The sequence below is a fragment of the Dromaius novaehollandiae genome, chromosome 1 (genome assembly GCF_036370855.1).
Source record: "Dromaius novaehollandiae isolate bDroNov1 chromosome 1, bDroNov1.hap1, whole genome shotgun sequence".
Taxonomy (NCBI): domain Eukaryota; kingdom Metazoa; phylum Chordata; class Aves; order Casuariiformes; family Dromaiidae; genus Dromaius; species Dromaius novaehollandiae.
The window spans coordinates 7762259-7779308 of NC_088098.1; the positions used below are offsets into that span (position 1 = coordinate 7762259).

At 38.2% G+C, this 17050-nt stretch overlaps 2 protein-coding genes across 5 annotated transcripts in view; both read left to right on the forward strand.

Moving 5' to 3' along the window:
* Positions 1-5710, forward strand: part of CACNA2D1 (calcium voltage-gated channel auxiliary subunit alpha2delta 1) — a 413553-nt gene extending 407843 nt beyond the window's left edge. For both annotated transcript variants that reach the window (XM_064504936.1, XM_064504943.1), the window contains one exon: positions 1128-5710. In XM_064504936.1, coding sequence (XP_064361006.1) covers positions 1128-1244 — 117 coding nt within the window. In that variant the 3' untranslated portion in view covers positions 1245-5710. The remainder of the gene's footprint in view (positions 1-1127) is intronic.
* Positions 5711-11445: 5735 nt separating this feature from the next.
* The window catches only part of HGF (hepatocyte growth factor), a 111530-nt gene continuing 105925 nt past the window's right edge, over positions 11446-17050 (forward strand). For all 3 annotated transcript variants that reach the window (XM_064504974.1, XM_064504981.1, XM_064504985.1), the window contains exon 1: positions 11446-11903. The gene's annotated coding sequence lies outside the window, so the exon portion shown is untranslated. The remainder of the gene's footprint in view (positions 11904-17050) is intronic.

The window sequence follows — 17050 nt, forward strand, 5'->3', positions numbered from 1 at the left end:
AGTCCCTCCCTGCCTTGATCACTGTCTCGTCCTTGGAGACGCTGGATCTCTTGGTGCAAATAAATGGAAAATGTCTCATTACAGTACAGGTGTAGAATACCGCAAAAACAAGTGGAAGTTCAAATGCTCTCAGCCCACAGATCTGCTCATGGATCTGGGACTCAGAGGACAGACCATAGCAGGGGATGGCTGGAACATTTCCCTGGAGTTCTGGACAGTGAAATGTAGATTATGTCCATCTTGAGAAATAATAGAACATTAAGATGTTAAAGACTCAAGGACTTGTATCAAATGTATTTCAGCCACACTAATGAATATAAGTCCATGATGCAAAAGACACCATGTATTATAGGCAAAATATGGCCAAATAACAGCAGCTAATGGTAAAGGAGAAAGGGAAAAAGGCTGATGTAATCCAAGAGCTCTGATTCCTTGATGGCATAATGAAGTTAGATCTACTGGTGTGTGACAGAGCAGCGCACCTCGCAGCAAGCCCTCAAACTGCCTCAGGAGTGTCTTGTCTACAGATGTCACAAAAGGTGTACAAAAAGCCTGTATAAAATTTGGTTCTTACACTGGAATGCAGCATCAGAGACAGAAGGGAATTTCATTCTTTTTGATTGTATCTGTAGCTGTAAAGTATATTCTTTTTAATGTGTGACCATGTCGATCTAATAGGCGTGAATATAGTCTTGTATTTGTTTTCTTAGCTTGAGAAGTTATCTGTTCTTCCATCTTTCCTTGCATTAAAGTGATACTCAAAATCCTGAAGTTAATGTAATGCTAAGGAGCATAGATGTGGTTTTTCAGGGCTCCCAGGCATAATTTGTATTATTTCTTGTTTGATTGTGTAACCATCCTGTCTAGTTCATAAGTGACTGCAGTAACTCTGTAAGTATTTAATCTTTCCATATTTACAGTTATTGTAATAATGCCACTCTCTGTATCAAACATTAGACAAGCTTCCAAGAACTATTTTGATGTTATTTTAGGCAAAATGATGTATTGGACACTAAAATGAGTGCTTCAAGGATAGTTCAAAATTTTTTAAGTCTAAAATATAGATTATTTCTCAGGAAATATGTTTGTAATTAATGTTAAATTATTTCTTCTTTTCTTGTCAACAGGAAGATTCAGCTGACTGCGGTGGTGTCTCTGGTCTGAGTCCATCACTGTGGTCGATGGTAGGAATTCAGTTTGTCCTACTTTGGCTGTTATCTGGCAGCAGACACTCCCAGTTATGACCTTGCTAAACCAAAACCTGCATAACTTAATGAAGACCTGGACAAAATGATAGCCTCAATTTCATTTTAAAAGGGTCAGCTATTCAGACAGCAGAAGAACAGCAATGCTTGTGTCTGGTTATCACTCTTTGTGAGACTCATAAAGGCACCCACAGTGGCTGCATGTTGGAGTGTCAGATCCTTAAATTTGTGTGAATGCTGCATCATCTATGCCATCTGAACAGAATTCTGTACGTGCTTCATTGGGGAATCTCAGATTTTTGTTTGTTTGCTGGTGTAATATTGATGACTTCATGTAAAAGGGCTCCCCTTAAAATAGCTTATATATATAATTTTCATTTATTTTAATCTTTGGATTTTCTTGAAGATCTTATATTCTTTTACATGAACATTTGTTTTATATATATATATATATATTAAAAAAAAAAAAGTACTGCCCCGATATACTTTACTAGTACCATGATGGCTGCTTTGAACATCAGTTTTGTCCAAATCAGTTAAGTGAAATGAAAATATTGCCTAGTCTTCATCAGAAGTTTATCAGCATTGACATGCTTTATGATGAGTGGTTTATTTTCCAAAATTAATCACAACGGGTAGCCAGCCAAGTTTGGTAAGTTCATAAATTGTTGGTTAAAAAAAAAAGAAAGGGAGAAATTACTGTATTTAGAAATATAAAGGTGCTTGAGAGCTTAACTGAAAAGCGATTTTGTTCTTGAACTTTGTCATCTATCAGAAAAATGTTAATTTCAATGTAATAATCACCTTCTCTTCACAATGCAGTTATATATAATGCTAGTCAAAGCCTTCAAATGCTCAGACAAAATGCTTGTGAATAAAAAAAAAAGTCTTTGTGATTATTGAACGTTGGTTTCCAAGGGTATTTTGCATGATGATGATGATGCTACGTTATTGTTTTTCAGTTTGTTTTCTTTGATGGTAGAGTATAGTCCATTGAAAAGGTAACTGAGTGATTCTTTTGTTGTGTGAGAAACTGATCATTGCAATGTGTTGCAATCAAATCATATTAAATTATATTATTAAACAGAGCTCTGAATATACTGTGCAATGAAAAACCTAAGAAAATAGGGAAAATTTAGCTATCGTAGCAAAAGGGTTGAGGTGAATTTTTTACAAAATAGCGCTCTCATATGAAAATCTGTGTACAGATATTTTCAGTATATAAAAATCAGATTTGACACATTTATTTTTGAAGTTATATGTTCTGTAAGGTTCATATCAGGTTCCCCCTTTGTTTCCTTTATATAAAAACATCTATAATGTTAAAACTTTTTCTGTTGCTGTATATTGTTGGAAATAGCAAATTTAACAGAGCCAATCACCTGGTTGCTAGAATTAGAACAAGATCTAAACAAATGGGGAGCCTTGAATCTCTATGTATGCACATTGATACTTGATTGTGAATAATAATTTTAAAAGTTGTTTTTATACAACCTCATTGGTGATACAGATTGGTGCAGTAAATTGCAATATGACAGTGTAGCATAGTGTTGATGCAGAATATGATTTGCGCTTTTTTCTAGTTTTCAGAACTAAACAGTATTGCAAGACAGCTAAACCAATGAATGTGCAACTCTGCTGATATTGTACAATTTTGCTAACAACTGCAATATGCAAATATTAACATGGCACAATACACTAGCTCTTTAAAAAAGTAAGAAAATGCAAAGCATTGGTATGTATATGCTGGCAACTGATATCATTTTGATCTTGTCAAAAGCTTAAAGAAATAATCGGGCATGCATTAATATCCAATGAAAACTGAAGAAGCTACTCAAAGCCATGGCATGGCTTGAAAGATCAAATGTCTACTATAGCTGTACCCATGGTTGGGTCATTATTTTTCTCATATACCTTGGTTCCAGCTATGTATTTTCTCATGTTCGGGACTACAGTAAGATAAAGCAGTAAAAAAGCCCCACAGATCTTTCTTTGGGGGGTGGAGGGGATCAAATTTAGCTTTTTAAAATTATCTCAAGTCATGGGATTAAAAGTACAATTGACTGTGTTGGATGACTCCAGGGCTTCCTTCAGAAAAGCAAGTTAATTTGAGTAACAGAGGTGAAGATAATCTTGGAGCTCTTCCTTCCAGTCACATTACTATACCTCTCTTCACCCCATCGCCGATACCACCTGATAAAACAATTAGTCTGAGTCTCTCTAATGCTGAGGCAGTATCCTAGTGTTTTCTTTAATATCCTCAGCTGAATTCCTATGGGGAAAGCAAGTTTTATAGGATTAGGCCAATACTTACTACACTCATAGCTCTTACTCTAAGATTACTTAAACTATGTATTAGTTTGGATTTTGCTCTTTTAATTACTCGGAAGCTTGTAGGAATATTAGTATGTTATAGTTTTTCACTTAGCTTCCCAAAAGAAACCCTTCGTGGAAAAGTAGCATTACTTACATTTCAGAAGAATTTGCTCACAGGGGTGAGCCCCATCCTGAGTTACTTCATGAAGATCTGGTTAGAGTTTGGAGGCATAAAGAAAGCTGGCGCAAGGCCGTGCTGCTCCAGAAGACAGCTGGGGCTTTGGTGTTCACCCCATGTCCTTCTGGAGCACTCAGGCAAGGCAGGAGGGAGAATCTTTGTTCCTCTCCTGCTCCCTCCTCTAATACCTGAAGAACTATGTTTCTGTATACACACCCTAGTTTTCTACCAATAAAACCTGTCTGTTGCGATAAAAAGCTCAGGATTTGGCCCTCCTGGGGGGTTTAGTACTGTGCCCATAAAATTCAGTACTTTCAATACAAAAGAAATGAAGTTTTGACTTCTGTTTTCAGAAAACTAATCGTATTGTAGCCAAATGATATCTAAAAGTTCCAGATTTCTTAAAATGCCCTCCCTGTGTACCTACAAAACACAACACACCAGAAGGCAAAGGCAATGTGAACATTAGCTATGTCAAAAAGACCAGTCTGTTAGAAATAACTTCTGGGAGCAGATCCGTATTCTTATGCAGAAGAGCGCTCTTACTCTCGTGTAATGCATAGTAGTCATCTTCTCTTGTTTGTTAGAGAAGAAACTTGATCCTGGGCTTTCAGTTTGGACATTTTCAAATTACAATATGCTATAATTAAAAAAAAAGAAATCACATAATAAGCTATGCTGATATTTGCTTAGAACCTTTAAATAGCATTAAGGGATAAATTGTTTCAACTGTTTTAGTTTACGCAGCTTTTAGTACGCCTGACAAATAACCACCATGAAGGCTGTGACAGCCTGGTACTATACAACACATGGTCTTAGGACTTAACATGAAAGGTTTCTTTCTGATTTTTTCATTTAAACAACCAGCATTACTGCCAAAACACTGACCGTGGTCCATATTTGTAACAGGTTTTTAACATGACATAGCAGGTTTGATTGACAAGATTTTTAGGTCCTGTACCTTTGAGACTTTAGTATGATCTTTTTTCATGTTTCTAATGCTTGAGGCTTTACTGCTTAACTTGACAAAAAACAGTGTTGCTGCCATTTGTAAGTTTTCTTATAACGTTCCTTTTACTAACGTAAAAAACTGGCCTTACTGGGTTCAAATAGGCAGTATCCCTTTTAAGTGACCTTTGCAACCCAAGTGTTACTTGCTGTGGTTGAGAGTTTTTCAGTACCATTTAAAAGACATTGAGACCTTTTGTTCCCATTAACACCGAAGCTCAGAGAGCGTACTTACTATGTCTTAATTTCAAAACGCAACCTCAATCCCGCTGCTTCTAAAATTCAGATCCTGGTTATCAAGAAGTGTGTGAATGCCTACAAGGCACTGCAAAGCTCTGCGATGTTTTCTGAATGTCTGCTGAAGGCGGATTATTAATAACTCCTTTCTTAGTAAAAATTTTCCCCAGCTTCATTGGACGTTCAAGCCTTTAACAAAGGCCAACCTTTTCTTTTTTTTCTTCTTCATACCACAATGTTAATATTGTTAATATTCATTGTACACTACTGTAAAAAGAGTAAAACAAAGTGTCTGCAAACAATTCAAGAGTTTTGAAAAGTTAGCCTGGCCCTCGTCCCAGCTACTCGCATCCGTGCTGTTTATGGTTTAAAAGAAAAATAGCGTCTTGGAGAAATCGTTTCGCTGAGGCTAAAGAGATACTGTCTTGTTCAGATGCCATGAAATTGCGGTTGTGACAACGCTGTCCTCTCTCCTCGTGTCGTATGGAACGTCTGGGTCATGCTTTTGGGGTGTTTTTATTGAAATGCTCGGTGTGCGCTCCTGCAGAAGAGGCTTGGCTTGCTCTCATGAGGCAGGCGGGTCTTTCTCCCTTTTCTTGTGTTCTCTTGACACTTTTGTGGAACTTGACAAGCCTGGAAAAAAACAATTTTTTTGTAAAAATTTGTACAATAATGTTATAAAAAATTTATAATCCTCAAACTGTTGTGTAATTCTTGTGCAAAAACAGTATATTCAGAATAAAAGTTTATCATTGAAAATCAATAACTACTCTGGCTGTTTGTGGTGTATAATAATAATGTGGGGCCTACAGAATTGCTGAAGTGTATTTTTGCGTTTGTCGAAAAATCGCACCAGAGAGCCTAAAAGAGATTTGCCAACTTTCAGGGAGTTTTTAAAGAAAGACGTTGTAACCACTGAAGCGCTGAGGTGCTGCTTCAGGCGGCGCGCGGCGCTGCCGATCACCGCCCGGAGATCACCGCCCGGAGACGGCGGGCCCCCACCAGGTTAAACACTGCCGGGTAGCTACGTGATTAACCCCGCATGCTGAGCTAGTTGTATCATGTTCTCTGTGTGCCGACTGCCGCTGAGACAGAGAAATAAAGAAACCCCCAAATCCCTTCCCAGCGCACGTTTAATTTAAATTTGGTGTTACGATATGTTATCTATTAAGCACCAAGGGTGAACACTTCCCCCCCCCCCCCCCCCCCCATTTCTGAGCTCTACAGGCTCCTTTGATTCAGCAGTTCAGCCTGGGAGCGGCTGCGCTGCAGTGAGACTCTGCACTAGTCCCCGGTGCAAATCATGCCAGACTACACTTGGCCTGTCTTATCACATTATTTTGAGAGATGACTTCACGTTGTCCAACGCAGCGCTTTTGCTGCTAACCATCTACGAAAATCACAAAGTTATATAACAGTGATGTTATAAAAATCCTTCACTGTCACATCTATTAGCCCAGGGCTCCTTGCAATGCTCGACTGAACAAAAAGCACACCCAAAGCGGTACAGCGTTTTCGCTGCCTGTTGCAAAAGACATTGGAAAGAGTGTGTCCCTTTCCAATAGGCTATTATAAGATTTTTTTTGCAGGAGAATGAATTTTAGATAGATTCTAACAGTGTTTCTTCTATTTTATATATATACACGTACAAATACCTATATGTATGTGTGTGTGTGTATATGTGTGTGTGTATATATATATATATATATCCACACATGCGCGCGCGCGCACACACACACACACATTTCTCTGATTTCCTGATTCGGACTATCACATTCCCAGAGGCTGACTCTTCTTTTTGAAAACTTTTCCAGAAACGCAGAAGTGCCCCTTTTGATAAAGCACCTATACCTTTGTTTCTTTGGGGTTTTGAACCTCTGTTTTCTTGTATCACACTATCCAAGTTACATCCCATTTAACAGTATAGTTATTTGAACTTGCAAGTACAAGTGTTTCCCTTGGGGAGCTGGTAAACATGATGGCTGTGGTTTGACTCACCTAACTTTCGTCGCCTAAAATTAGTCATATGAGTTCACTTCTCAGGGAAAAGAGTTTGGGGACTTGCTGTCCAAGCCATTGCCCCTGCCCAGATTTTGACCATCTGCCTTAAAGATCTGAAAATGGATTCTTAAGAATGAAGCTTCTACTTCAGTTTTAGTAGTATGCCTTTGCAAAGAGAGACATCCTCACATTAGGCAAAGCTGCATCTGCTGCTTTTTACATTATTTTCATGCCATTTTTAATGGCTTCGTGGTGTTATTAGTTTCTGACAGCTGGTTTTCAAAAGGATATGTGAAATATAGGACTTCAGTGGTATTCAGTCTTCCTCTTCAAGATAACCTTGCAATCATTTTTCGGTCACTGAATTAGCTATTTCATAAACAAAATAAAATGCATGGAATTTGGAATGGGAGAGATTTCAGAATTTCCATTTTAACTTTTGTTGCTTTAACCCAGACTCTTCTTATGATCTCAGCCTACACTTGTGGCTTAATTATTTAAAAATAAATGTTCTTGCTATTATAATACACACACACACACACACACACACACACACACACACACACACTATAGTCTAGGACAAGAGTCTGGGAAGGGTAATTAACATGCTTGGAATACTGACTAATCATTAGTACTAAGTTATGGTATGTGTGGTTAACATGTATTATTCCACTAAACTATTTTGAGAGTCCAAGCAGTTAATACTATGGTAGGGGTTAGTCAGTTTGTCATATAAGCCTTTATACTTTCAGGAATCATTTAGTTGTAAGAGAAAACTACAGGCAACTAAAATTCACCCCTGCCTGGAAAGTTACAGTAATCCTTAATTTTAAGGGCCTGGAAATTAGGACTGTTCTCCTATGCTGGTTACCTGTTGTCTGTGCAAGGGAAAAGAGGCTGCAGGATTTCCTTTTGGCATCTTTCTAGAATTCCAATATGGGAAATAACATGACACATGAAACCTTTGAGAACCTGGTACTAAATCATGGGCAGCTCCAAGATTCAGCTCCAGGATAAGACTATATTCAGGCTACATGACTAAGTGTCTAGGCTCCTAGGCTGCTCTGTGGACATCCAGTCATTATAACCAGGGGAGCATATTCAGATGACCAGCCAGGAGAGGACTGGTTGCGGCTGCAGTTGCAAATGCGATCTTTCTGTTAAAATTGAGGCACTAGGATGCTAAAAAAGGGAAAAACACACCAGGCATTGCAGGCATTGTATGAATTCAAAACCTGACTTCTAGGACCACCTAGTTCCTAGGACCAAGATCTGGGCTGAGTAGATTCTACTTAAGCCATGTGATATTTAGGCCCCAACTTGCAGGGAAATGCTGTAGACTTACTGCTGCCTTAACTGCCATTGCTGTACAGTCTTAGAGGACAGAACTCCAGGTCCTGAGCGAAACTGGTGGCTGTCTTGCCATCAGTAGAAAAATATGTAGTCTTTTCTTTTTCTTTTCTTTTAGAAAAGATTATCTCTCTGGTAGGGCATGAGGAAAAACAGAGAGATAGCTATGTGAATAGCTTTAAGTTCTAGAGTCATCTAGAGGGGTTTGGTATTTCTACCTAGGTAAATGGCAGTTGTCTGTAGAATTCTGAAGATCAGGTGTTGTGCATTTAGGGACCCAAATTTTGCCAAAGTCACATTTTACGCCTTAAGTACTCTGATTTGGGATTCTGAAGTTGACCAAAATTTCTCAGATACTGTTGATTATGGTATTTATGCCATTAAATCAGCAGGGGAGTTTTTTGTTTGTTTTTGTTTATTCATTTTGTTTTGGGCATTTTGTACTTATGTCTGATTCGACTCTTGCAAATCACATAGCGTCATACCTTAAAATGCATCCTTAATTTTCAGAGAATGAAAAGTTTCCTTAGCTACAATGAAAGCAGTCAGTGCTTAAAGCTAAGCACTTAGTACTACGTAGGATTGAGCCCAGTCTTTGGTTTTGGTAGACTATTTTATTGCTTGGAAAATATATTGTTAATAAAGTCGACCAAAAATTCCATACCCATTAGTGACTGTATCTAAATTCGCATAATCCTATAGCTAGGGCACTGACATGGAAGTTCAAGGTGATAAGTTACTTCTTTTGAGGACCACCTAGACATGGCTTTAACAGTCAGCTCGCGGTCTGGTTAAGAAAGTTCTCCTGTTGAGCCTAACTCACTGTGCAACCAGAAATGCAAGGATAACATTGCCCAGAGGAAAACAGATAGGAAAGCACTAGTATTGTAACAGTCTGCAGAGAAGGGCCCATCTGGCACCACGATAATGCCTCCTGCTCTCCGTGAGGTGCATCTGCTTGGCTGAGAGCCCTCCTGAGGGTGCTGGTACTGCCTGGTGGTTCTCTAGTGGTGTCTGGGCAAGAGCTGTGTGCTGGAAGAGCGAAAAAACCTGGCTGCCTCTCTCTCTCTTTCTCCCCCCCTTTTTCTCTCTCTCTATTAATAGCAGGGAACCCAATGAGCTGGATCGTACCTGAGTTTCAGATGTCTAAAATTTCAGTGAGAAAAATGTGCAAATTAGGCAACTAAGTTAGGATGGTTTCCCCACTGCTCGCACATTTCTTGGGGAAGATGGGTGTTAAACAAAGATTTTGAGGTGTTTAGTTTTGTTCGAGAATGTAAGTATACACAGGGACACACATATTTCTCTGCCTTTTACCTACTATCCGTGGGTTTCTAGTAATCTCCTAGTGTGCCTTTGCTTTCACAAGGTCAAATAGTCCTGCTGTGCTTTTCTGTGCCAGATGACACAAGTAGGAGCGTGCTTTAAAGCAGCCTGTGTGTCAGACTTCCTTTGTAGAGCCTCAAGGAGAGTCTACAGTGTGATATTTCATTTTCTAGAGTCTATACTTGAGTAAAATGTCTTAAATAGAAACTAGTCTTGATCCGAATGAAAACATATCCTGAGGATTGCACAGATAGATACCCTAATTGTTTCCAGAAGAGATTGCCTCATGTAAAGTGATATTCTGTTACTAGAACCTTTTTTCCCCCCCTTTTTTATATTTCTTTTCTAATAGCTATTTTAAAATTACATAATAATGTGGAAAGCTGTATTTTATAGCTCAGCTGTATTCACCCTGCTGTAACTAAGACCGTGGACTGCCTTCACCATAGCTGAGGCTTTTGCCTGCAATTCAGGATTTACACAGTCCAGTGGATCCCAGAATCCAGTTCCAAAACAGTACAATTGATGACAAAGTTAATGGTGAAATTTTTTTTAGATTTTTCTTTTTTTTGTAATAAAAGCCCCCAACAGATTAAAAATCCTTTTAAAAGTAACAATAAATCACGCACAAATTAATTGATTTCCATTAGGAAATACACAATATATTCATTGATTCAGACAGTTAGTATCTTTATGAGCTGTTTTTTTCCAAGTTTATATTGTGCATGTAATGAGCCTATATAGCCTATACCAAAAATAAAGCCAAACTGTAGTTCATTTTATAAGTGCAGAACATGGAATGAGTGTGGTAATGGACATAGCCTTTCTCCAATACATAGAGAATCTGTTATTAAAACTATATGGAATTCAGTGGCTATAGCTTTTTAGGATGTCAGACATACCTAACTTTAATTATTGGTAAGTTGAAATTCACAGTTCCTGAACCAAATAGTTAATTTCAATTCCTCGCAAATCAAAAGGGCAAAGAGATTAGATCAGTGTATCAGTGAGCTTGTATTTAAATTATATGTAGATACTCAGCTTCTTGCCACAGTGTTGATGGTGATGGATGAAGTCTCTACCTAAAGCTTAGAGTCTAAAGTTAAACACTTTGGGTTTGTCCTGTATTGTTTTTGGTATTCTGACTTTAATTTAGTAATGCACTTGAGGAAGTGTCTGAATTTTCAAGACTGCCAAGCATTTGCATGTCAGAGAAGAAACTGGTTAGGGGGATTGAAGTATTAACCACTTCTGAAAAGCAGACATCTTTTATTAAGGAGACAAACCTCTTTTTAGGAAAGTTAACCAGGCAGGAAGAGGTAATTACTCTTTTGCTAGGATGATGGTGACAAGAAGTGTAAAAATAGTGAGCAATGTGAGAATGCAAGGCTGTGAGATGTCAGACTTCTGCATGGAGGAAGCATATGGACAAGCTGACACTCCGTGGAGCTTTTGCTGATACTCGGTGAGGAGTCTCTCCACATCCCATCATTTATGAGTGACAATCGTTCTCTGCCACATGCACATCCATCACATGTGCTTTTTCCACATTCACATCCATCTCGTGTGCTTTCTCGTCCTTTCTCACCCATGCAGGCTGCTAGCAGATGCCAACCCTGTGCTCAGGCAGTGCAGCTAAGGTGGCACTCACAAGGCTTGCATCTCTCAAAAACTGCTATGCACGAGTGCACACCACCACTAGCCTGACCCTCTGTATTTCATGGTATTACTTGCTGTTGGTCAGAGGAAGTCCTAACAGATGAAATACATAATTAAAGCCACGAATAATTTGAAAAGTATTTCTAGAGTGTCTGGATATAGTTTTGCATGGAGTAGTACAATCTTTGGCAGTGCCAGCTGATTGCCTTTTGGAAACATAGTGTCTAGTGTCCTGAAATAAATTTGCTTAGCTTTTGCTTATGTAAAAATGCTCAACTTCATGACCACATCCGTAAAGAACCGAGATGTTATAGATGTCTAACTTGCATTCGTATAAAATAGAGACAGATGCAGCTCTTGGAAAACAAACTATAAAGTCATCTGAATATTTTTTAAGTGACTTCACTGATGTTTTGTCTTAGGTTTTTTAGGATTCATGATTAATATTTTCAAAGGTGATTCATCTTCCATCTTGTGTTCCCCTATTGTTGACCTAACCTTAAGAAAACATGATAGAGCTTAAGAAGAAAGAACATTTGCTGAAACTCTCATTTTTGCATATTTCTATTGGTAAAACATCACTTGCTGTCCACGGATATTAGAAGAAACTTAGAAAATTAGAAGTAAGTATATATTCTTTATTCTTTATTCTTTTTTCCTCCAAGCAGAGCAGCAAATCTGAATAATTCTCACATTTTTATTATAATACTGTTTAATACTGGCTGATATCATTATTTATTGAGTGGACAGCCACTGATTCTCCTTTTGTTTCAGAAACAGTGACTGACAGAGCTAGAATATAAGTAGCAGGCACTTTCTCTACCTCTTTTGTATTAGTAATAGTAGGTTATAACAATTAAAAGACACAAGTCTCTTCTTCATTTCTGTCTGTGGAAATTCAAGAAACATTTGTCTTTAAAATAGAAGTGTTATTTATGGAAAAGATTTCTGAGGTTTCTGGTATTACCATCTGGTTGCTCCCCCAAACAATCATTTGGTGGATTGTCTGAAAACCATAGAACTGAAGCACTTCCTTTAAATTTAGCATTTGTTTCACTATACTAGTGGGAGGAACACTACACATGCATAAAGCCAAGTATGTGCTTAGACACTTTCACTGAATAAAAGTATTTAACAGCTCATATATTGATGCCTACAGTGGGAGTTCTATTATGCCTTCTTTCAAAGCTACTTTATGCTTAAGATATCACAGTTAATTTTATCTTTTGCAATTTCAGAGTTGGATATATTCATGCTTTAAAAAAAATGAAAAAAATACCATTTTGAGAATTGTTACTTTACACTCTTAAACTAAAAGCTATTGCAATTTTCCTCATGCAAAAAGTGTGTTTGCCAAGAGGGTTCTTGATCTGTTATTTCAACAAATGGCAACATTATCAGTAAACTCCTATTTAAAACACTACGATATCTCCTGTGTATATCATATGCGACATTTGGTGATTCATTCTCCTTAAATCAAACCTTCACAGGGAAATGGAGTGACTACTAAAAATATGATGATACATTGTGACTATTGTTCTTTGTAAGAATTCCATATTCATATTGCAAAGATAGCAAAGATAATGCTGCAAGCCATATTCCTGCCTCTTCCAAAGCAGTTTGTCTCTAATACTTACTAAGTAATAAATGCACTTCGGTCTGTATGAAATACAGAATTGAGATGTAGTCCGCAAATCAAGGCTGATAAATTATTGCTCTAAAAATTAAAAATAAATTTAATTGATTTAAATTTAATTGCAGTGTGAGGAAAGCTGATGATGTGTCCAGCAACTCCTCTGTGAAGTCAGGCTCTTTCCAAACAGATCAGTCATGCTTGTGACTTGCTAGATATAAGAACGACAGTGAAGTAACTCTTCTGGTTTAAAATACTATTTTTTTAGAAGAGGAACTGCTAAATATAGAGACAACTGCACTTAACATTTAAAAAGGCTGAGGCACAATAAAATCTGTGAAGTCGATCCATAGAGAAAAGGCCGTTGCACTCTGTGTGGGCCCACGGGCCACTTCTGGGTGTGCACCCCCCTTATTTTCCCAGCGCGCTTTTTACTGGCAAGTGGGAGCTTTGGGCAACGCGGCCGCCAAGGCCCCTCCTCAGCCCTCGGATCTGCGCCGAGCAAGGGGAGCAATTGCGATGGAGGCTGAATGAGCAGCATATGGGACACCTGGGTTTTATTGCGTGTTGCATCATTATTGACAAATCATAATTGTTTTCCAGTTGTTGGGCTTGTTGAAGTTCGCTTTTGTGGATATTTCCCAGCTGTGTGAGTTGATATTGAGTTTATTTGTAATTTTGGGGTGAGGAAAGAAGTCAGTAATTCCATTAGATAAAGTCACGTTCAGTATTCAGAATTTGTATTTCCCACAAAAGAATAAGCAGTATTCATGGGGAAAAGGTAAACTTTGATCTCTTGGATTCCCCAGGTTTTTAACCATCTGTCAAAGACTCCAAACTAGAGGCCCAGGTTTTCTTTTTACACGTATAAAAGAAAGTAAATATCCCGCAAAATCTAATAGGCCATGAAGTTTAAGACACATTCAGCTGGTCAGAATGGCCTCTAGTCTTCTCAGCTTTCTAATGAATGAGGGGAAAAGCTCGAAAGTGCCTTAAGTATCAGGACAGATGTGGAATATTTTGTTTAACCTTTCCTTATCAGCATCACAGCCTCTTTTCAGAGTTATCAGCTGAAATGGTTTTGCAATCTGATTTGTGTGTTGTGCCCTAAAATGTGGGCCTGCCCCTCACCAGTCCCAGAGAAGACAATTCTACCTCTTGATAAATGTAAACTTTCAAATTCAAATATAAGCAATTTATGGTGTTAAACCAATCAGCTCAGACAAATACCGAGCCAAAATGTCCACAGCCTAATACCAGGCATGATTGTTTTCATGACCGTTAATCAGCTAAAAAACATATATATTAAATGCAGGAACAAGTACTCTCCATTTTCAATCCTTTATTGTCCATCCACAAATGCAAATGTCTGGGTCAGTTATCTAGGATAAGTTAATTCTCCCCTTGAATGATATTCACAGTACCTTAATCTGATAAAAGTAAAATGTGAAAAGAAAAAAAAAAAAAAAGGTTTGAGGTTCTCTTTTATTCAGTAATTTGGTTTAGGAACCTTTAAAGTTCACTTCATTCCCATTTTTCTGTGAGGGAAAGAAGTTTTTTAAAAAAAGGAAAGTTGAGGTTCTCAGATCCCAGGTGCTGTTTTTCTTAAATCAAGAAATATTGGGAGACTCCTGATAGAAGACAATAATTGGCAAAATCGCTTCTTTTTTTTCTTTCTTTCTTCATTTTTGTCCTCGTGGGCTTCATGCACCTGCACATAGTACGCTGGTTCTTCAGCAGCTGTACTTGGTAGTGTAAGTGCTGCCTGTCACTATAACATATGCTGCATGCGTCACAAGAATCTGCAAGCTGTTTGGCGATTCATATAGTTTTTCAGAACACTTTTCCAGCAAATAAATAAATATATATTTCATAAGCACAGAGCAGCATTTACAATCAGTGCTAAAAGGATGAGGGTAGGATAATATATTTCATATGTCTCTCTCTTTTTCTATCAGTGACTCTTTTTGACTGTGAGACCTATAAAAACGGATTAGTGTTAGATTTTTATTACTCAAGTACACACTGAAATTCAATACCCCCTTTTCCTCCATACAAAACCATAGGCCTAAAGTGGTCAGGGTCTTTGTTTAAAGTACAAGGAAGATGCAAATATGAGACAGAAGTAAAAATGTCATGACAATGTATAAATAAATAATGAATATATGAGATCAGTATCCTGCAAACTTAGGGCACATGAGCATCTCGTGTGAGCCATCCTGCTGACTTCAGTGGAAAGCTCATGTGAGTCGTTTTATAATCTAAACAAGAATTTTTGCATTAGACGCAGGAATAACTTTAAAGTACATCATTTGCTTCTCTCTCTCTTTGAGGAATGCATTCTCTTGCATAAGAGAAATTAAGGTCATATTTCAGGTCAGAGCATGCCCCTTCTTAAAAGTTCTTGCACTGAGATAATAATAATAATAATAATAATAATAATAATAATAATAAAGGATTTCTATTTCTCTTGTACACTTCCCAGATCACTGCTCCTGGTACAGGTAGATACCTGCATTTCATTATTCCTTCAGTAGCTATTCATTTGCATTTCCTTGTGAAGGTCAGATGTGAGTAAAATTAGCATTAAATATCACATCAGCCTGGAATGCAATGATGTTTTAAACAACAGCTTACTTATGGTTTTGCCTATGGTGAAACAGAGTAAAAATGTTCGTACTGAACATGGGAACTTCAGTATGTGAGAGAGAAACAAAGAATGGGATGAGCTTTACTTCTTATTTCCTCTGAACACCCTGACAAAAACACAATAAGACCTTATTTAAGCCGGAAAGGACCGTGACAACAGTTATGAGTCAATAATAACTTCCCTGGCTCAGAAGGACAGTTAGTGCTAACCTGTTAAATGGATGTGCTGATAGAAGCAACTAGGACGGATCTGGTGATGCCCTTGCTGTCTCCCCTGTTGTCTTCCAGGCCCAGACTATAACTTCTGTCTTTCTCATTTGAGTGTTATGTAGTGTGGACCTTTAGTTTTTGTTCCAATCCTGTGCTGATAATTTATCCTATTGATAGGGAAGAAAAGGACATGTATGTACGTAACAAAATGGGATTCTTATTCATGCACTAGCTTAGTGTTTCTGAGTGCTTTTTCAGTGTAATACTAATTATTTAATCCAACTTGTGCAGAACTTCCGTCTTATTTACTCTCTTAAATTTTGGACGAGATTTTTATCTCCTTCCAGATTTGTATCTATGCTGGCAGGTTTTGACCTTGCTACTGTGTTTTCCAAGCTGTAGCAACAAAGGCACTGCTCCAGAGTGCTAGTGTAGGACTTGGAAATGATGTGTGTGAGATCTGTGTATGGTTGAGTTCACACGATCCACTACCAACAGTGAAAACTTGGCAGGGGCTGCCCATGTCTGTAACACCAATAACTGATACATCCTTACAAACCCAAGCTTTATAAATACAGTTTGGACTGAAGTGGATACTGTAGGGTATGTCAGAAGTATTGAAGAGGACTGATTTCTGGAGGTTAGAATGGGTGGGGGAATTCGCCTACATAAGGGTTATATCCCCATCTGTAACCGAACTGCAGCTGAGTAGAACATGGGAGGACTTAGTCACTTTAACATTCTGCTAACACAACCCAGCTCACCACAGGGCTACAGTAGGTCAGAAGCTGTCAGTGTGGGCTTCACAACCACAAATATTCGTCCCTTCTAATTGTGGTTAATTCAACAGCAAGGCTAGTTTAGGCAAAGAGCTTACACAGTAAAGCCTAAAAAAAACATTATCCTAGATTAGAGCAAATTTCCCCATGCCATTAGCTATGGCTCACCACAGGCTAAGGACTTTGGCTAGAGAGTTTGGAAGCACCTCGACAGTAGGAGCACATTCACGAAACTGCTTCTCCGGGCTTGTAATGCCAGGCAAAATCTTGACAAGAGGACAATTCTCTAGTTACTTTGTGGAGTCAGAATGAATCCAAAAATGAGGCTGGCAGATGGACCAAGCTGCAAATGCCAATTGCAAAGCCCCTTGGATGTGGGGTATGTGAGATATATCTCCATACTTTGCAACTTTGATCCCCTCTCTATTTAAAACTGGCCTAAGGGAAGAAAACAGAGAAACCTAGTCCATAACATGCCAAAAAGCAACTGTGTTGCTTT